Source organism: Pteronotus mesoamericanus, unplaced genomic scaffold (assembly GCF_021234165.1).
Source record: "Pteronotus mesoamericanus isolate MK-2021 breed Mesoamerican mustached bat unplaced genomic scaffold, CSHL_Meso_final contig_101, whole genome shotgun sequence".
Classification (NCBI taxonomy): Eukaryota; Metazoa; Chordata; class Mammalia; order Chiroptera; family Mormoopidae; genus Pteronotus; species Pteronotus mesoamericanus.
Window position 1 is genome coordinate 7,066,412 of NW_026555001.1, and position 21,751 is coordinate 7,088,162.

The 21,751-nt window shown below is 38.5% G+C and overlaps 2 protein-coding genes across 4 annotated transcripts; both read right to left on the reverse strand.

Moving 5' to 3' along the window:
* Positions 1 to 7,110: 7,110 nt before the first annotated feature.
* Positions 7,111 to 10,549, reverse strand: GEMIN6 (gem nuclear organelle associated protein 6). 3 transcript variants are annotated; one of them, XM_054565879.1, is made up of 3 exons: positions 10,379 to 10,549; positions 9,759 to 9,902; positions 7,111 to 7,583 (listed from the first exon to the last, which is right to left on the reverse strand). In XM_054565879.1, exons 2-3 carry the CDS (start codon positions 9,890 to 9,892, stop codon positions 7,208 to 7,210), a joined length of 510 nt encoding a protein of 169 aa, XP_054421854.1. In that variant the 5' UTR covers positions 9,893 to 9,902; positions 10,379 to 10,549; the 3' UTR covers positions 7,111 to 7,207. The 3 variants fall into 3 exon arrangements, with proteins under 3 accessions (XP_054421854.1, XP_054421844.1, XP_054421861.1); XM_054565869.1 differs by having other exon boundaries at positions 10,291 to 10,549; XM_054565886.1 differs by having other exon boundaries at positions 10,506 to 10,531.
* An 8,082-nt stretch (positions 10,550 to 18,631) lies between these two features.
* Positions 18,632 to 20,423, reverse strand: LOC129064763 (tetratricopeptide repeat protein 39B-like). The gene has a single exon (XM_054565899.1). It carries the CDS (start codon positions 20,399 to 20,401, stop codon positions 18,632 to 18,634), a length of 1,770 nt encoding a protein of 589 aa, XP_054421874.1. The 5' UTR covers positions 20,402 to 20,423.
* Positions 20,424 to 21,751: the final 1,328 nt, after the last annotated feature.

Here is a 21,751-nt window from a genome sequence, read left to right on the forward strand (position 1 = left end):
TAACTATGTTGAAATTAAAAGGAAAACTGCTAATGGCTTTGATCAAGTCTCAATTCTGTTATAATTTAAAAAAATTTTTGTTGTACTGTTTGTTACTACAGTTGTCCCAATTTTTCCCCGTGTCCCCTACCCCCAAGCCACCCCCCCCGTTCCCACAGTTGATTCCCACATGGTGGTTCATGTCTATGGGTCATGCATTTATGTTCTTGTTTAATTCGTTTTGTTTCAACCAGTACTAACCACTCCCCTCCCCTCTTACAGCAGTCAGTCTGTTCCATGTTTCTGCCTCTGACTCTGATTGCTTGTTAGTTTATTTTGTTCATTAGATTCCAGTTATAAGTGAGATCATATGGTATCTGTGTTTCACCGACTGGCTTATTTCACTTAGCCTAATAGTTTCCAGTTCCATCCATGCTGTCACAAAAGGTAAGATTTCCTTCTTTTTTACTGCTGCCTAGTATTCCATTGTATAAATGTACCATAGCTTTTTTTATTTTTAATGCTTTTTGAAAAGCGGGAGCAGTTTGTTTTTATTTATTTTCGAGAGGAAGGGAGGAAGAAAGGGAAAGAAACATCGACATATAATCTGTCGCCTCTTGCATGCCCCCAACTGGGAACCTGGCCCGCAACCCAGGCATGTGCCCCAAACAGGAATCAAAACCGGCGACCCTTCGGATATCTGGCTGGTGTTCAGTCCAGTAAGCCGCAACCGCCAGGGCTGTACCATAGCTTTTTTATCCACTCATCTACTGGTGGGCACTTAGGCTGTTTCTAGCACTTGGCTATTGTAAAAAACACTGCTATGAACATAGAACTGCATAAGTTATTTTGAATTGGTGTTTTGGGATTCTTTTGGATAAATTCCCAAAAGTGGAATCTGAGTCAAAAGGCAGTTGCATTTTTAATTTTGTGAGGAAATTCCACACTGTTTTCCACAGTGACTGCACCAGCCTGCATTCTCACCAACAGTGCACTAGGGTTCCCTTTTCTCCACACCCTCACCAGCACTCGTTTGTTAATTTGTTAATGACAGCCATTTTGGCAGGTATGAGGTGATATCTCCTGATTTTAATTTGCATCTCTCTGATGGCTAGTGATGTTGAGAATTTTTTCATGTCTATGGGCCATCTCCTCCTTGGAGAAGTGTCTATTCAGGTCCTTTGCCCATTTTTTAATTGGATTGTCTTCCTGCTGTTGAGTCATATGAGTTCTTTATATATTTTGGAGATTAAACCCTTGTCCAATATATCATTGGCAAATATGTTCGCCCATACAGTGAGCTCCCTTTTCATTTTGCTGATGATTTCTTTAGCTACGCAGAAGCTTTTTAATTCAATGTAGTCCCATTTGTCTATTTTGTCCTTTGTTTCCCTTAATTCTACTTTTTAAGACTCTCATCTTATTCAGCAATCAGTTGTGCTTCTATAATCTTTGTGAGCAACTCCTGCATATTTATTACCAAAGGAGAAGCTATAAGGAATAAATGCATGACCTACTCCCTCTTCAAAATGTATTTGGGTAATGTTAAGTAAAAGGAGAGGAACTCAAAAGTATGTGTATGAAAAATTAGCTCAGCCCTGGCTGGTGCAGCTCAGTGGATTGAGTGCCGGCCTGCAAACCAAAGGGTCGCTGGTTTGATTCCCAGTGTAGGGCACATGCCTGGGTTGCGGGCCAGGTCCCCAGTAGGGGGTATGCAAGAGGCAACCAATCCTCTTGAAACATACTGATGTTTCTCTCCCTCTCTTGCCCTTGCTCTAAAAATAAATGAAATCTTTAAAAGAAAGAAAAATGAGTTCAGAAAGGCTGTAAGATATGAGATCATTATACAAAAATCAATTATTTCTATTAGCAGTCAATAATTTTAACTGAAATTAAGAGCCCTGACTGGTGTGGCTCAGTGGGTTGGGTGTCGTCCTGCAAACCCAAAGGGTCGCTAGTTCAATTCCCAGTTGGGGCACATGCCTGGGCTGCAGGCCAGGTCCCCAGTTGGGGATGAGCAGGAAGTGACCAAGGAATGTTTCTCTGGTGCATTGATGTTTTTCTCCCTTTCTCTCTTTCTTCCCTGCTCTCTAAAAAGAAATTAATTAATTAATTCTTAAAGAATGAAATTAAGAAAACAATTCCATACACAATAGGATACAAAAATGCCTAGGAATAAATTTAACAAAAGAAGTATAAGACTTGTACATTAAAAACTATAAAACATTGATTTAAGAAAATAAAAGATAAATGAAAGAAAAGACATTTTAGTTCATGGAATGAAAGACTCAGTATTAAGATGATAGCTCTCCTCCAGCTGCTCTATAGATTGAACACAACCCCTATCAAAATCCCGCAGGCAGTTTCTTTTTGTTTCATAAATTGACAGCCTCATCCAAAATTTATGTGGAACTGCACAGGAACCAGAATAGTCAAGAAATCTTTTAAAAGATCACAGCTGGAAGACTTACATGTATAGATACCAAGTTTTACTGTAAAGCTATAGTAATTAATACAATGTGTTACCAACATAAGGAGAGACATACAGAGCAACGAAACACAACTGTTAGCCCAGAAGTAAACTTAAAATTTATGCTCAACTGATTTTCAACAAATGGTAGTGTAGTATTTCAATATCCTCATGCAAAAAGATGGATTTAGACCCTTATCTCACACCATGCACAAAAATTCCCTCAAAATGGAACATAAACCTAAGTTTAATATTTAATTAAATGTGTAAAACAAAGTCTTTGTGACCTTGAGTTGGGCAATGAGTTCTCAGCTATGATACCAATACCATGATCTGTAAATTTTTTTAATAAATTTTAATCAATTTTCAAAAAAAATTATAAACTTAAGCGGTTCAAAAATGATTTTAACAATACAAAACAATAGACTGAGAGAAAATACTTGCAAATCGTATCTGATAAAGCACTTGCATCTAGAATATATAAAGAACCCTTAAGTAGCTCAATTTTTAAATGGGCAAATTTTTTAAGTAAATGTCTCAGCAAAGAAGATATACAAATGGGTTAACAAACACATGGAAAGATGCTCAATATCCTGAGTCATTACAGAAATACAAATTAAAACTACAATGGGATACTACCTCATAACCACTGGAACTACACCATAATAGTAAGTGCTGGTAAGGATGCAGAGAAATTGAAACCCTCACATACTGCTGCTGGGATGTAAAATGGTGCAGCCACATTTGAAAACAGTTCGGTAGTTTCTTAAAAAGTTAAACAAGTTAATCATATAATCCAGCAATTCCACTCCTGGGTTTTTCACCCAAGAGATATGAAAATATAATGTCCACACAAAGATTTGTTACAAGTGTTCACAGCAGCAGCATTCATAGTAGAAAAAACTGGAAACCCAATATCCATCAACTGGTGAATGAATAAAATATAATATATTCATAATGGAATATTATTCAAGAATTAAAAAAACCACTGATACATGCTACAATGTGGATGAACTTTGAAAGAAGCCATACACAAAGACATTTGTATGATTCCATTTATATGAAATGGACAGAAAAGTCAAATCTATAGATATGAAAAGTAGATGAGTGGTTGCCTGGGACTGAGGATGGGAAAGGGAATTGACTACAAATGGGATAAGGGATGTTAAAAGATGATGGAAATGTTTAGAAAAAAATGGATTTGTGATGATGGCTGCATAACTCTAAATTTACTAAAAATCACTAAATTATACATTTAAGTGGATGAATTTTATGACATGAATAAAGCCCTTTTTAAAAACATGTATGAAGATAACTTTAATTACAAAAACAGTAACTTCACAGTGGGGATACCTACCAGACACCACCTCAACTAAGTGATCAAAGCTAACATCACCAGAAATGGGACAAATTAACATCATGTGCCTCCTGATATGTACTGAGAACACACTATCACTTCCAGGGTGTTCCAATGCATAATGAATTGTAATAAAAAAAAAAAAATTGACCTGTATTCAAAAATGTCCTTGTCATGAGTCAAAGAAAGACTTGAGAAACTATTCCAGATTAAAGGAACCTAAAGAGACATGACAACTGAATACGTAAGCTAAGAAAAAAAATTTTTTTTTTTTTTTTGCTATAAAGGACATCGAGGTAGTAAGTCTGGACAAAATCTGTCTTATAACACATACTGTATTGATGTTAACTTCCTGATCTTGATGACTGTCTTGCAGTCATTTAGGAGAATGAACTCATTTTTTTCATTCTGTCCATTTACTCTCAAACAGTTCAGGAAAAAAATTAACACACTCATACACAAACACAGAAAATGCAAATGTGGTAAAATGTTAACATTTGCTGGGGAAAAGATTTATGGGAATTCTTTGTCCTGTTCTTGCAAATATCCTGTAAACAACATTATGTTAAAATAAGTTAAATGCAGTATTTGTATGCTATAATTTCAGTGTTTATTAACATGTATCCATTTGAATAAAAATCAGAAACCAAGAAACATGAGAATATAAGGGGAAATAATTTCTTGAAAATTAAGATTTTTAAAAAGATAAGAATCAAACAGTTCCCATACTGGAAATAAAGAAGCACATGGGGAAATGAAAATGAAGAAACACAAATTAAAACAACTTTAAAACACCATTTTATGTTCGGTAGCAAAAATTAAAATGTTAATATTCTAAGGGTCTGATGAAATTTGTATATATATTTATTGTTCTTGTCAATGTAAAGAAGCACAAACCATTTAAAAATACAAGGAAAAACTTACATGTGTTCATACTCTGACAGCACTTCTAGGCACTGAAATAGTCTTTGATAATAGCAATGAAGATGCATTCATGAAGATATATTTTGCAGCATAATCTATGATAGCAAAAAAGGTCAACCAATGTCAAAATTTAGAGGAATGTTTAAATAAGTGTGGTTTATCAACACAGTAGGTATTGTTTTAAATATCAAGATTATGAACTACGTTGTAGTAAATGTAGTTTACTACATTTACATACATTGTAGTATGAATTACAATGTAGTAAAAACTACATTGATTACAATTATATAAAAACTTTTAAAGAATTAGAAAGTAATATACAAAATATAAAGCACATATGGGTACAAGACTGACTTTTAATGAAAGAAAAATCTTTTAATTGTGTTCAAACAATGACACCCAGTTGTATAATAAAGAAGGCAGGAGGAAACTTACGGAGGTGACAGGTGATGTGGTGGCTGCACAGCTCTATCTCCAGCTTACCAAGTTGTGTACATTTAATATGTAGAGCCTTTTACATGTTAATCATATCTCAATAGAATGGTTTAAAAAAACGCACTTGTATTTGGCATTAGACGCAATTAAGTATATGTAATTGTAGTCCTTCACTACTGATTTCTCCCAAAATGTAAGCATGAATTACAGCAGCCCTTATTGACTCTAGCATTCTAGAATCTGCTTCAAGGCATCAGTGAAGTTCCACCAGTTCTCATCAAATAAAATGACTGAGAATGTTTTAAATTTCCCACTGATTATTTTTTAAAAACTTAATTCATGGAAAAACCCATTTAATAACTTTTTTAGGAAAAGGTGAAGAGGAAATTGGGTGAACAACAGGATAACAAGAAATCTGTGCAAATGTTGGAAACTTTGCTGTAAGGAGACCAAAAAGAACTCAGTGAAAACCCTAACAGCCTTTGTTTTGAAAAGTGTTCTTGATACCCAGTGTGCTCAGAGACTGCCCTGGCTACTGCCTCCAGCTGGCAGGGAGCAGAGCCAGCTTTGGGACACAATCTCCCTCTTGGCCTCTGAATCCAGAGGAGGCATCTGAAAACAGTTGAGTTAAACTCCTGGGGGAGAATCTTAGCCCCAGGGGCTGGGCAACTCCCTAAGCAGGCAGGTTTCCAAGGCAGAGCCAGATCCTTTACCCTTTGCAGCAATCAGGCCAATTGTTTAAAACAGTCGTAAAGACTCAGTTGCCAAGAAACGGCCTGTCCCCAACTCATTAAGTCAGGCAGCAAATAAATCTACCAAGACCAACGCACCTGCTCCTGGGCCAAGGACCAAGCCCAAATGATGCTGTAAATAACTTCTTAGATGGTTTACTCCTCTCAAAACCTCATTTTGTCAGAATTGTTTCCATGCTAAATTTAATTGTATTTCCTTTCCCCTACTGGCTTTCCAAAGAGATTCCAGGGTCACAAGGAAAAAGGCTGTGCACTAAATTTCCCTTAGAGGATCGTAAAACTTCAAAGCTGTGAAGGAGGGATGCTGTGAAAGGCCATATTTTCTTAAATACATAAACCATATTGTTTCTATCCCAATACTCAACTCTGCCAATGGCTCAAAAGCAGCTGCACATAAAATGTAGTCAGTGTGTTCCCGTAAAACTCATAAATGGAGGCAGCAGGCAGGACTTGTCCCAAGGGTCCAGATTTTGTTTACCCTTGTCCTAGCTGGTTAGGGCCTCGGAGTTCTAATGTGACCTTGTGGCATTCTAGACATGCCCATGGAAAAAACCCCAAAACTAATAACCTGAGGTGCCTTTCTAGGCCAGAAACCTCCACATAAGAGTCCTGGCCCCAACGGGCCCCAGGGGTCAGGTGGAGCAAAGCGCACTTCCTGGACTGCCCCCCCCTACGCCCCCACTCCCTGAAGCCTAACCTGGGGAACGGGCACTACCCGCAGAAAGCACACTGAGCGGGAAGCCTGGGCTTGGTCTGCCAGGCCAAGGAACTTCGTTGGGTCCTGCTGCTGAATACCTGACATTCAACTTCTTTCCTCACAGATACCAGCCCATTCTCCCAAGGCTTTGAGAGTTGATAAGGCTTATGTAAGATTTTTACCAACAGTCAAAACTTTCAAGTTTCAACCAAGTTTCATCGTTGCACCAAACAATAAAAATGAAAAGACACATACAGTTAGTGCAAGGGACTTAATACATTTTATATTGAATATAACATTGCATTTTTTTCTAAATACATTTCTTGCATAATAAAAATGGAGGTATAGCCCCATCAAAAGACAATTCTGATGTTCCTGTGCTAATTTTGTTGCACGTGATATTATCCTTGCCACAGTTCACTTATTTATTAGCACTCACAATCCACAACTTTGATTTTACCAAAACAACAAATCAAAACTCATACACACTTGCATTCCTTTAAAGTCCTGTATTATGATGACCATAACATTCAAACCATTTTACAAAGGAAAAAAAGAAGTCTCATTTCAGTGCATCCATAGTTCTTGGCCTCTCATCGGGAAGCTGCAAGATGTCCTTGAATAAGATCCTGAACACGGGACAGAATAATCTCATTAGAACTGCTGCAGTTTTCTGGTCCATATGGTGGGTCTATAGTCAGGACCCCAGCCACACAGAGAGTTCTTGATGAATCTCCCTGTTCAGTGACAGGGATGTGGTTCTTCTCAAGCCATTTCTTTAGGCTGTTCTTTCTCTTTTCCAGATCCTCAGGATTGTATGCCTTGCAGTCTCCAGACGGGAACAAATGCATCAGCTTCTCTGTCACCCTATGATCCCCTTCATTCACAGTTTCAACATTCTGCACAGCATGTCCCATAATGCCGGTCACAGACATGCTGCCATCTTCAAGGAAGTTCACAAGGACGATACTTTGGAGGAAAAGTAAGGTCAGAGCAGATTTGCAAAAGAAAAGCCCAAAGGCACATAAAACTATGGCAGAAGCAATGGAATGAGAGGCATCATCAGCCCAGCAGGTTACTAGAGTAGCAGGGAGTGCCAGTCCCCGTTTAAAATTAATCCTCTCAATCACCAGATGTTCTCACTGGTTCAGTAAGCACTCATCGGGGGTCCTAAACTTCGAAACTTTTGTCCAACCTAAAGCTAATCATCGTGGGAAGCAGTAAAAGCATTACTTAGAGTTATGAATGCCTTAAATGTGTACTGAAAAGGATACAGGTTTAACTTGTAGAGTTAAAAAAAAAAAAGTGCATAACTCCCCTTCAAAATGAACCAAAGAAAATAACAAAGCACAAAATTAATGAAACAAAACAATGAGAGGGTCATCAAAGCCAAAAGTTGGTTCTTTGGGGAAAAAAAAGGTCACAAAACTCAGCAACGTTAATAACAAAAAAAGATGAAATATATAAATAACATTAGGAGTAAGGCAGTATAAAATATTAAGAACAAATTTATGCCAATAATTTTGAACTTAAAACAAAACTTCCTGGAAAATATGTTTCTACTACTGACCCCACTCCCCCATACAAAAGAGAGTGTAGTAGTTCTATAATCTTTCCATAAAAACCAAATAACTAGTTTAAAAACTTCCCATGATAGGGGTAAAAGACCCAGGCAATCTTACCAGCAAATTCTGTAAGATTTTCAAGGATCAAATCTCTAATTTAACCAAATTCTAGAGACTATAAAAGGGGACTGTGATAATTAAGGAGGCTAATATAACCTTGATACCAAAAGCAGAGGAAGTATTAAAAAATAAAACTACAGGTTAATCTCACTCACAAATACAAGTACAAAAGTTCTAAATAAAATACAACATATGATTTGATGTGATGTGAAAGGAATTTCAGTTCTGTGATACTCTTCCTAAACCCAAGTCTCCTAGTAAGAAAACATCACACAAATCCAAATTGAGAAATATTCTACAAAATACCTCACCAGTACTTTTCAAATGAGTCAACTATAAATTATAAAAATTATAAAAATTATAAAAAACAAGGAAAGACTGAAAAACTGTCACAGGTCAAAGGAGACTAAGGAGACATGATTAAATGTAATGTAGGATCCCAACTGGATCCTGGAACAGAAAAAGGTCATTAGTGGAAAAACTGGTAAATTCCAAATGATCAGTTTAGTTCATTTAAATTTTTAGTTGTGACAAGATGCTGACATTAGGGGGAGCTGGGTACATGGGTATTCTCTGTACTTTCTTTGCAATTTTTCTGCAAATCTAAAACTATTCCGGAATAAAAACTCGGTGTGTGTATGCACGTATCACTGCCCTTAATGTAGTCTTGCAAAAAATAAATCTGATTCTAATCAAACCTCTAGATATGAATACCAGTTTATAGGACATACAGAGGATAAAAGAACATGTTTAACTACATCATGATAATGCAATTTGCTCAGTCCAGAATGTGTTCAATTTTAATCACCTAAGTAGCTTTGTTAAAGAAATTTCCAGGTCCCTGCCTTGGAAACTCTAATCAGAACGTGTTCATTTCTATCAGACAAACAATTCCATTTCTTCAACAAATAAGGGAGCTGGAAAACTAAAAGAATAAAGTGCAGGGTTACAGATTAAGATACTTAAGAGACACATCAACCAAACTGATAAACCAATATAAAAAGATACTTTTGAGATAATCAGGCAAATCTGAACTTCAGACTAGGATTTAGCTAATATTAAAATTATTATTTCTTTTGTTAGGTATTATTGTGCTCACATGTATTAAAGAGTCCCTATCTACTAAGAGAGATATTGTTTACAGACAAAATTATATGCCTGCAACTGGCTTTAAAATATGTGGAAGGAGGGGTGAGATTAGTGTCTGTTAAACCATTCTCTTTACATTTGTGTATGTTTGAAATTTTCCATTAAAATGTAGTAAGAAAAGGAGTGTCTCATTTTTACAAACTTGTTTGGTCTGACAAGGTAATCCATGGTTAGAGCCTCATTTAGATGCCAAGGCAGTAGAATTCTTATCCAGGATTAGCTTTTCACTGTCCACTTTTTGAGACTGGATATAGCACAGAGGCGGCACAAAGGGATGTCATGATTTCAGGGAAGCAGGACCCATACTCACTTGGCAGAGACTGGGTCTGTGGTTAAAACCCATCCTTTGTACTCCTTCTCACTCGCTGTCACTCTGACTTCCTTGTAAGTGTAATCTTGCCATTCTAAGGGACCTTTCTTCATCCATTCATTCATGGCTGCCATCTGGCTAGATCTAAAACAACCATCGATTCCGGTTAATATGTATGTTCCACCCAAGCAAATGTCTTTTTTTTTTTTTCCCATCCTAGAAAACCCATCCTAATCTCCATCTTAGAAAATCATGTGATTCGCCTCAAGTTCCGTATCAGAAAATAAGTTAACACAGTATTTACTATTCAGTCTGGAAGCTAAGGGGGCAGACACCCCGTCGGCGCGGGGCCCCTTCTCGGGTGACTCTTCCTGGCATATCTTAATTCACCCCCAGCCCCTTGCAGGTCGCCTTCCCGCTGGCTTCGAACTCCGGTCTGCTCAAACTCGTCAGCTAGGCTCTCCCGCCACCTAAGGCGCTCCCTCCACACCACCTGTAGCCAAAAACTGAAAAAGAAAACATATCCACCCACTCGCTCTTTGGCTGTGCCTCCAGGAAGAGGCCCGGCCCCCGGAGTTGTCACTGTATCCTCTTAAAATTTGTTTGGAAGATGCATACACATGAGGAAGCAGCAGCTAAGGCTCAAGAGCTCCGATTTCTTGGCTTGGCCTGCAACCGCATGGTACTCTGAGCCGCATCCAAACCGGGTGGTACTTAACGTTTCATCCTCACAAACGAGACAAGTACCAGTTAAAACTGCTAGCAGCACCGTGGACTCGGGAACCACGTTGTGAAGGAGGAATCTCAAGCGGAGCCCGCCTGCGTCCAGCATGCTTTGCGCCATAGCGTCACTTCCTCCCCCCAAAATTCTGTGTTTTGTAGTTTTTTATTTTAGTCAAACCTAGGGGTCTGAGAGTCGCCGGGTTTGGAGGCAGGGTGTGGGTTGGGACTAAGATTTTTGTGTAATAATAATAAGCTTTCTTATTCGCTGGGGCCACTCCTCTCCACTGCCCAGGCGGGCATTTCAAGAAACATTTTTTTAAAGAGGAAAATGCTCGCGCCAGGTCCTCGTTGGTAGTAGAAATGGATTCCACTTTTGCTATGGATTCAAAGCACCTGAAACCGCTAGGTAACTCCTAAAGCTCTGGAAGTATGAGGTGACAGTGCCTTGGAGGAGAGCGACAGAGCCAAGGCATTTCTTGTTTGGCCAGCGTGAGGCAATTGCCGTGCCTGCTCCTTTAGGATGGCCCTGGGTCCACTCCTGCGGAAGTGTCGAATCTGGGAAGAAAAGCACGGGCTTGCGTCCATCTAGCCGGAGATTCGCTGTAAACGCCCCTACTCCCAAGTGGACAAGTGCAAAAGACTTGTCCGCCAGAGGCTTCTGGTCATGTACTTAGGCTGCCCCTGGCATGGTCCAGAATTTTTTCTGCACTGTGATCTTGCAAAATGATACAAGGTGGTAAATGCTGAGTTCCTGCGACTGTGAACACCAAGGGAGATTTACAAAAACCACAATGTAGAAAACACTGGAAATTAATCAGCTTTCCCCTTACTACTTGGGATTTGAGTTCCAGATAACCTACTTATCGTCATCATTTCCAAAACATCCTTCCCACAACCTCCGCTCATTGAATGATTGGCAGATTACATTCATGTGGCTTCAGTGGATTAAATCAGATTTTGTGAGTTAAATCTACAAAGAGCTCATTTAAATACCAATTTTTATTAAAGAGTGAAGGGAAACATTTGACCTCAGAAAAATCCAGGCATTTTGTAACATCTGCTCCTTTACACTTTAAGCCTTCTATCTGTACTGCATAATGAAAGACTTCTGCCTTTGCTATGTATATGTAAAATTTTGCAAGTATAAAATAGCCCCAAGCTTAACTCAAGTTACCCCTTCTAAAGTGATGCAATTGGGCAGTTTCCCTCCCTTTTCTCCCCTCTCCCTTTAGTCTCCTAACTAAAGACTCATTCTCAGCATCTGCTGATGCAAATCACTGATGAAATTCCCTAACACAAGCTCTCAGAAAGACCCTCTCTCCTGCAGCCCCTCATCACTGAGATGAGATGGTGCCGCTTCCTTCCCTCAGTCAACCCCTACCCTTGGTCTCCCTGGTGTATCCCTCCTACCAGTTTGTGTCTCTTCTCTCACATTCCCTACTTTTCTCCTTCTCTTCCCAGACCTTCCAAGGTCTCCTTTCTAAGGTCTGCCTCCCCCTCAAACTTTCACACACACACGCTTAACCTCTTCCTCTGCCAATACCAAAATTGCTTATTTTAGATTTTGGAGTACACTTAGTGTCAGTAAGAAACATTTTTTTTTAAGTTTCTTAAATGCCCTTAAGAAAATCAAGAGTTTAAAAACTGTCAATAGTCTTATATTGTTCACTGCTCTTTATCAGGCACAAAGATAAACCTGGCCTGCCCAGGCTAAACTGTGACAAATTTCAATTCACAGTGTTGGGTGGTCTCAAAAGTAGGTAAACAATGAAGGGGGAATGGGGTGGTAATTTACCATATTTTTATGCAAGGTAAGGTCAGAAAAAAAAAAAGCCCCTATTTCTTCACCCAAAATAGTCATTTTGGGGCAAAGATTTTTTTTTATGTTCTGGCTTTTTCATTTATTCAACAAGTAGAACCCACTAGAAGTGTCCATTTATTTATGTGCATATTTATTCATCAAGCATATATTGTGTACCTATACATGCTATGCTTTCTGTTAAGAGCTAGGAAATCAAAAACTAATTTAAAAAGCATCTTGTCTTTGGGGAGTTGATGTCTCCTTGTACTTGTAAACAGGTAAGCTATCATTCTACCTGGAGGTGATACTAAATGGGAAGGGCTGGGGAAAGAGTTCATTGGTTCATTCTTCCTTGTGATCCTTCCTTCTAGGGATCAAACCAGTTGGTTGGATGCTCCAACTGAACCACTGGGCCAGAGCTTGAACTTGATTTATAGGCAATGATTTGCTCATTTCTATGGTGTAAGAATTCCCACCATGACTGATTTAAAGGTACTGATGATTTAACAGCTGGCTCAAAAAATTTATGACTATTTAACAATGGGTTCTTTCTAGCCAGTTGAAGCTGGTTCCTGCATACTGCTGACTGTGCTCATACTGGCTTTAGGACTTTGGAAGTCACTTATTTGCTTTCTTAGATTTCAGTTTTCTTATCTATAAGTAAAAATGTGGGATTAGTTGACCCAAGAGCCTCTCAGCTCTAAATTTTAATGACTAAGACACACACAGTCACTTAGTAAGCCCTGTAAACCCTCTAAGGGCAGGAACCATGTTTGCTTTATTTACTACCATGTATCCTACCTCTACAACATTGCATAGTATTTGTAAGTGGTACTCAATTTGAATTGAATTTTTCTATCTTTTTTTTCTTTCAAAGATTTATTCTTAGAGAGAGGGAAAGGGAGGGAGAAAGGCAGGAAGAGAAACATCGATATGAGAGAGAAACATCAATGGGCTGCCTCTCAACATGCCCCCAACTGGGGACCTGGCCCACACCCCAGGCATGTGCCCTGACTGGGGATCAAACCTGCAACCTTTGGGTTTGCAGGCCAATGCACAATCCACTGAGCCACACCAGCTAGGGCTGAATTTTTATATCTTAACCAGTTATGTACACTTAATATGTGCCAGGCATTACTTTAAGAACTTTCAAACATTAACTCATTTTATGAATTAATAAATAAACCAAAGAGAATGTGAAAAATTTGAGTAATGGAATGACATGAAGAAATTGGTATATTAGAGAGGATACAGAGAAACTGGATGTAAGGGAAATAGTGAATTGTAGAGCATATACAGCATGAAGTGTAGCCTCACTGCTCAACGAAGTAGTGGTAATAAGGGGGAAAAAATTCCAGAGCTACCTTCCAAATGGCAATCCAGTTGATGGGAGGCACTATCTCCAAATGAATTAGTTATCTGCCCTCCCCAGCGCTGCCCGGAGGGGAGACTTTACAACCTCAGAAAGGGAAGGTTAATTTCCCTAGCAGTAGAATGAAGGTAGAATTGTTTTCCTAGGATGAAAATGCTTTGAACAGACTTTGTAAACTCGAACATACTAAACAAATGTAATGTGTGAAAGTTCAGAAAACTGCTACTGTGTACACTGACTCTCAAATATGCTCAGATAGTATCTTTATGGCTAAAAATCAGTGCATTTTTTTTTCATTGAGTTCCTCTTATTCAATGAAGTAATCAAGCTCAATGGTAAAAATATAGATTTAACGTAATTTCATGTTGATTTGAAAAAAAAAGTTAACCATTTTTATTTTTCCCTGAAACTGTCTTAGAACAAAAAAGGAAGTCCACTACTGAGTTCCTAAAACTTACTGCAGTGGTTCAGACAGGAAATAAAGTCCTAGCCTAAGGTGATGGCAGTGGAAATGAAAAAGAGAAAAAAACTGAGTAGATTCGACAAATATTTCAAAGCAGAAAACAGGATTTAGTGATTGATTGGGGCAAGGGCACGTTGAGAAGGTCTTTGATATTAGGTCTTTCGCAGAAATTCTCATTCTTTTCTTCATGCATAACCCCTTGTCTTCCTCTTCATTTTTTCAGGCTATCAGGCCTCCAAATAATTATATTTACTACATTAAATAAGAAAATTTCTCCATGGAATAAAAAATGTTTCCATAGCTTATCTTGTTGATGGCACAGGAGGCAACACTGAGGTACCCTCTTCAAGCTCTGATAAACCAACCCTACACGTTTAATGAAATGGATGTGATTAGATCTGTGATTCATCTGCACAAAGAGACCATCTATAACACATGTAACCAAAGATTGTGGTTGTTAGGGTGGTCCATGACGCGGGCTGTGAAAAAATTCACAGAGAAAGTGTAGAGAGTAAAGTCTTTATTTAGTCTCCAAGAAAGGAGAGGGGTATGGTGTGGAGAAACACAGGCATTGAGGGGTGGGGGCTTTGGGCTTTTATTAGATTGTAATTGGATTAAAAAGGGTGGGGTGTTGTTGGCCCCTGGGCAGTTGGGGCATTGTAACTGAGGCCGCAGTTTGTTCCAGTGTTATCTTCTGCCTGTGGGCTGTAGGGAGTGGTTAGTTCTGTTCTTGCTCCCAGTCATTTCCAGTCCTGGGGACAAAAGCTTAAAAGGGTAAAACAGCAGTCATGTTTAACAAGGTGATAGGCCTACTAGGCAAATGGTGCCGCAATAGCAAATGGAGCTGACTTTATCCTTTCAGTGGGGATAACTAGAAACTCCAAATTAAGTGATCTGGTTGCATTTTTCTGGAAGCAGCACCGGAATGGGATTATATTTCGGTGGAAGAAAACTTAATTATATTGAATCCCACTGAGACATTTAGTAACCCAGGGTTGACAGCAGAAGGCATAAAAGAAGAAAGGTCAGCAAGCAAAAGATTGAGAGGTATATCTCAGAGACTCTGAATCTGGAAGACAGAGACTTTCCAGAGATGGACCCATAAGGCGAGGAATGGATACTTCATTATGTCTCACCCTGGGCTGGAATAGATATTCCTAAAACTATCCTGTCTATATTCTGATTCCGTGCTCACCATGCTGCCTGTGACTCCTTCCTGGTCTTCTAGGTACATGTTTTATCGGGAGAGATGGTTCTTGAGACAGAAATGTGAGCACTTTCCAGTCAATAGAAAGGAATAGACCAGGAGTCACAGACTAGGGACCACAGGTCATAACAGAACATGCAGTTAGGTTTAATGTGTGCACAGTGTTAAATTTCTTTACAATTTGTAAGCTTTTAGATAGGTGTGCTCTCTCTTCTTCACAACTAGTTCCCACCACTTTTATTGTTTTGCACTTGGTTCTTTCATGTTTATATTGCTTGTCTGATCCCTGCATGAAATTGAGTTTGCAATGCTGGAATAATCCCTACTATAAATAAATAAATTAACAGAGTAAATTATACCTTAATCTGTAGTGAGTTTGGTGAAAATGAGCCTCAATTATGTCTAGTCAACCCTTGGGCCGGGTGAAGGCCAGAACCTGGGCTGTGGGTAGCAGCTTCACCAAGGAAATGTCAATCACAAGACTGACAAGATGTTAGATCTGCAGAGTTTTTTTCAAGGTGATTCCTTGATCTCATTGTTACCTTGTCTCCTTTTCAACTGGGCCCCTCTGAGTCCATTTTCTAGCTTATTGTTATTTACATGTGTTGGGGCAGTAACTGCAGATCGGTTCATTTAACTAAAATCCTTTCCCACAGCCTCCTAATTAATGAGGCTTGAAAGCTAAAACTCACTCTCAGTTTCCTTTGTAGGTAGAAGTAGCCATAGGACTATTTCAGGCCAATGTTATATGCATGGACGTTCCTAGGAAGGCTGTCTTTTCTGAAGTAAAAAGACAAAGCCTCCTAAGAAAGAGAAAGCCGTTTTTGTCCTTCAGCCTGCCTGCCTTGGACATAAGGCCTGTAGGTGAGGCAGCTTCTTTGTACCATGAGGAAACATGCATAAGAAGATGTATATGCCAAGCAGAAAAACACAAGATTAAAAGAGCCAAACCAGACCTCAACTACCTACCTTCAGATTTCTTTTGTTTGGGAAAAATCAACTCCTGTTAAATCAACTGCTTTAAGTGTTTCCACCCCCAACAAAATCTTTTTCTACCTTGTCTCCCTAATAAAGTCCAGAGGAGAGACCATGCTTTATCTTTATATGCTCAGTACCCTGCTCAGTGCTTGCATATAGTAAGCATTCAACACATATTTGTTTAACCAATTAGTAAATTTGCTATTCATTGTTAGAAACTAGAACAAAACACAAAGTTAAATAATTTAGGCTAAGAGTTACTTATTTCACAAGTGACCAAGATAAACTAAAAATGGAAAATGCAAATTAAAAGATCAAATTTTAGATTGGCAAAGCAGGTAACAAAGGAACCTTTGCTTTTTCCAAGAAAGGAGTCCTCTTCACTGAAGAACAATGTATTATTTACTAGTAGTAGTGATAATAAATGTCTATTAACTCAGTCTTAATTAACATAGGAAAGACATGAGATAGGAACTATTATTATCCCAATTTCATAGCTAAGGAAACTGAGGCATGTAGGCCCAAGGCCACACAGCTAGTTAGTGAGAGCTAGAACACAGATCCAGGCAGTCAGGCCAGGGCCTGCCCTCTGTTAAGAGAGGATATACAGTGCCATCACTATTAAATAATGGCAAATCTCTCAAGTACAGTTATGTACCTAAAAGTCTATTTTTTAAAAAAGAATGTATTTATTTATTTTTAGAGGAGGGGATGGAGAGGGGAAGAGAGGAAGAGAAACATCTACTCAATACTTTCTGCAAGCCTCCAAGTGGAGACCTGGCCCTGCCACCCAGGCATGTGCCCTGACCGGGAACTGAACTGGCGACCCTTCAGACTGCAGGCCGATGCACAATCTACTGAGCCACACTAGCCAGGGCAAAAGTCTGTTTTTAGGTTTGGCTTGCAGGCCAGTGCTAAACTCATTGAGCCACACCAGCCAGGGCAAAAAGTCTATTTTTAATGAATGTTTTTCAACCTAAGCATTTCTAAATCTGAAATATAGTCCCATGATGTGCTCCATTGGGTTGTTTAGACACCCAAAGCATTAAAATAATGTGTTCCACTTGTGTGTTTTAGCAAAGCAAACTTTCTCAGCAACTGTTTTCCAAGGGTGACTACTGCACAAAAGATACACTCAGCCAGACTTAATGCTCTAAAAACTACAGTCTGATTTTATCCTTAAGGTGAGTAAAACAATGCCAGGCCCCATGCCTACAGCTGCTGTTGCTCTCAGATTAGCCTACTAACAATGACACAGGATAGATGCAAGTGGTTTAATTATATTAAAAGGCTGGTCCTAATAGGAATTACACTCTGGGGGGTAGCTAAAGGGAGGGCTACCTCTGACCAGTGTGCCTCAGTTGGTTGGGCATCATCCCACAGAGCAAGAGGTTACCGGTTTGATCCCCAGTCAGGGTACATGCCTGGGTTGCAGGCTTGGTCCCTAGTTGGGACTTACGAGAGGCAACTGACTGATGTTTCTCTCTCACATCAACATTTTTTTCTCCCTCCCTTCCTCTCTCTCTAAAAATAAATATTTTTTTCTTAAAGGGAGGGCTAATGGTAACTAAACTCTCCCTCCAATTGCCTCATCTTGCCTTTTCTTTTTTCTACCCAGTGCATTTGCCCTTTTGGCTTCCTCCAATTATCTTCAAAGGGTTTATTGTGTGCATATGTGGGTGGGGGACCCCTTTCTTTTCTATCTTCCTATAAATTATAACCCAATATTTGAGCTTCCTAATGAAAAAAGGTAAAATGTACCACTGAGACACAGGGGGGAAAGTATCTTCTCTTGTATAAAATGCCAATAAAATTACTGTGTTTGAGAGAAAACCATTCAGTCTGTGCTCTTCAGTTCGTCATTGTTTTAAAATGTCAGTAAGACAAACTCTTTTTTTCCCTTGTTTTACCAGTTAAATAAAAACGTTCACAGGGCACTGGGACTCCTAGTGTAGCTATTTTCCCTGTTTTATTTACAAGCTGGAAACACTATCTAATGAGATGTTAAAAAATATTTTTGAGTTTTTAAAAATGTTTAACATGATTGATAAATTAATAACTACATAATAGTATCTTTCATAATGTACATCATTTGCCTTTTCTTTTTCAAGAATGCACATCACCCCATTTGCCAGTCTAAGACATTCCATTTTATAGGTATGGAGAAAGAAAGAGGGAAAAGTCATTTCTTTCTTGTTACCAGTCCAATTCTCAGCAGCTGCCTCTTTGTGGATTTCTTCCACAAAGAAATTATTTTCTACCTATTAATTTCCTTGCTGACTATAGAATACTTCACTCATAGTAAACAAAACCACACTTTGTGTCTAAATCACTTTTCTTTAGCTATTTGTTCAAGAGCTATGTGAGCCCTGAACTGTAATCGGGCTTCCATGGAATAGTCTTTGTAGTTTTTTATGTTGTCTAGGTTTTTTGTTGCACTGACATAATCTCCTTTCAGATAGTGTAGAATTCCCAGTTCATAGTAAGTATATGGCACCAAATAGTGGTCATATTTTAACAGTTTCTCCTTTTGAATGACACGATTAAAGTACTGCTCAGCCATCGAGTATTTGCCTAAGTGTTTCAAACATAGGCCTTTCAGTAAATTTAGCAAACTTATGTCATCTGTGCCATACTCTTTATTTGGATTTTCTTGTAAAAGTTCTTCTCCTTTGTCAATTATTGATAGCCAGCATGAAATAAGTTCTAGTTTTTTGCTCATGATTCGGAAACCACTCCAGGCATAAATGAATTCCAGAAGGGGCTGTGCTGTAAACCAGCCTGTAGTAGTACCGTAGCGCTGACCCTTCTCAGCAACAAACTTTTCTATAGGCACAGAAGCTCCTAAAAATCTGATTTTCAGGCTATCCACTTTTAAAAAGAGAGAGTTCATGTCCTCACTTTCTGATTTAGCAAATCCAGAAGGAAGCAAAGCCAGTAGCATAGCTTTATTGTATGAATACATTGCCTTGGACCACCTGCTGTTTTGAAATAACTGATCGGCATAGTGGTAAGCCTGCTTCCAATCCTGCAGGAAAATGTGGCACCACATGAGTTCCCAGTAACAGAGGTGATTAAGCTGCTTCCATTCATTCTGAATAAAAATGCACTCCTCTAATGTTAACTGTGCATTTTCAATTTTTCCTTTCAGCATATTAAAACGCGCATGAAAAAATTTAAGTATGACACACTTTGGAAATTTTTGGAGGTAGATTAGGAAGAGGTCCTCTACTGTAGAATTGTGACCCTTTTCAGTACCGAAAGCTACACAGATATAACTGTAATAGAAGAGTAGACTCAAAATACTTAAGACATTATTTATATGGGATTCAGATGCACTCTCATGAAGCAAAGACAAGCCTACCTCTTTATCACCATGATATCCAACAATATCAAGTACTTTAAGTGTCTTTGGTGGCACAAGTGATAATATCAAATTGAATGCTCCAAGACCAAATTTTACTCCTCCAACTAGGTGCCTGTATGTTTTGCTTTGGTGGTGAGGTATCTGTGTTAATATTTGTTCACAGTCTTTGTAGATTTGGTGACTTAACCCAATGCTGATCCCACTTTTAAGAAAACCAAGTATACTCTCATCCTGCATAAATGTTATAGTGGATTTCAAGATTAAACACTCAGCATAGCAGACTTCTGCATGCAATTCCTCTTCTTTGACAGCCTTTATTCCATGTTTACTCACTAGATGAGAAAAACTTGTCATCCTAGCTTTTCTTCGGAAACTGTTACAGGTTTTCAAAGCTTCCTTTGCAGCAGTCATTCCAACCTCTATATCCTGTGGATCAAAAGTCAAAATGGCTTTGACAACCATAAGGATACTATAAATTAGAGCATGGTACATGCTGTTTTTCGACCATGGGTGAATGAGATTTATGGCATCTGAGAATCTGTTGTTTAGAAATAAATACAATCCAGTTGTGCATTCTTCCAGGGAAGATACTAGATTCATTGTTGTTGCTGCAGGGATAATTTCATAGGCATCTTCAAACTTGTCCTCCTTATCATTTTCTTCTTTGTATAACATAAATGATGTAAAGTCATCTTCCTTATCATTTTCTCTTTTACTTAGAGCAAGTGACATATTCGCTACCCTACTTTAGAGATGGGAAATACTTGCAGTGCAGTGATGTGGTTGCAGTGAGGGTAGCTCTTGTTCTCCTGACTGGGGTCCCTTCTTCCGCAGCCTGAGGTGTCACTATTATAGTGGAGGCAAACACACTGAGAGCTGTGAGGTGCAGCATTAGGATATTCTCATCTAGATCAGACAAAGGGAGGGAAAGATCATTTTATTTACCTAGAAGATGTATTTCTGAAAAATTCAAATCATTTGGAATTTACTAAAGGAAACATATTCTTTTAAAACATTGTGAAGTCAATCCTTTGTAAACAGAAAACTTCTTTTGTGATCATCCCTCCAACCTATTATCTTCCTAGGATCATGCTTTTGTGTATTTATGTTATAGAACTGTACTCTGATAGCTGTGAAATTTCTCTCTAGGAAAGCCTGGGGACAAGAATCTGGCTTGAGAGGGCAATGTATTTGCCTAGGTCTCTACTTAAGATTAAGGAAGAGTGAATTGTCCAGATGAAAGAATAAAGATTTTAGGAATGAAAAATCCCTGCCATGCTGTTCTTAGCAACATCACTACACTTGCATATATTTTCATTAAAAACAAACAAACTAGGTCTTGGTGAAATATTATGGTTAGTTGTATGGGACTTTGGACATGGAAAGTGCTGTGTGAACTAGCAAGACTTCCCAGCATTGTTGCAGTTAGGATAAAAAAAAATTCCAATGTAATAGTTGTTATCACAGCATTACTAGGGTATCTTGGTAAGAAAGTGGGGTGGGGGATGGACACAATGGAAAACCAATTACATAGAGCAAGCTACTTAATTTTTTCGTAATAACACAATAGGCTCAATTAATCTATTTTAAAAAGTAGAAACAGCAAACATAGCACTTTAATAATAATTACCATGCTTTACAATAATTACAAGTATACTGAATAATCAAAGGAAAAGAAAATTCAGATTTTTACACAGAGGAAAGTGAGGGAAAAAATGATGGGGAGGACACCTGAGAGGTATTATTTTAGTTAAATTGCTTGTTTTTATACTTTAAGATTTAGTTATGTTTCAGAATATTAGCAACTATAATCATTATCCATTGAAAAGCTAAGTTAATTACATATCCATCTAAAGGTTCAGTTCTGAGTGGAAGAGCCACGCAACCCATGAAGAGGGACATTATTCTTGGAGCTGCAATAGTAGTGGTTGGATTACAATTAGCTGGAGATTAGCTGGGGAAAACTAGTAGAGGGCCAGATTCAACCCAAGTACAACGTTCCCTTTCTTCTGGCCTAATGTTTTCAAATGATATTCCATAGAATCCCTATTCTCCATCCAACACAACTGAAATCTTCCTTTT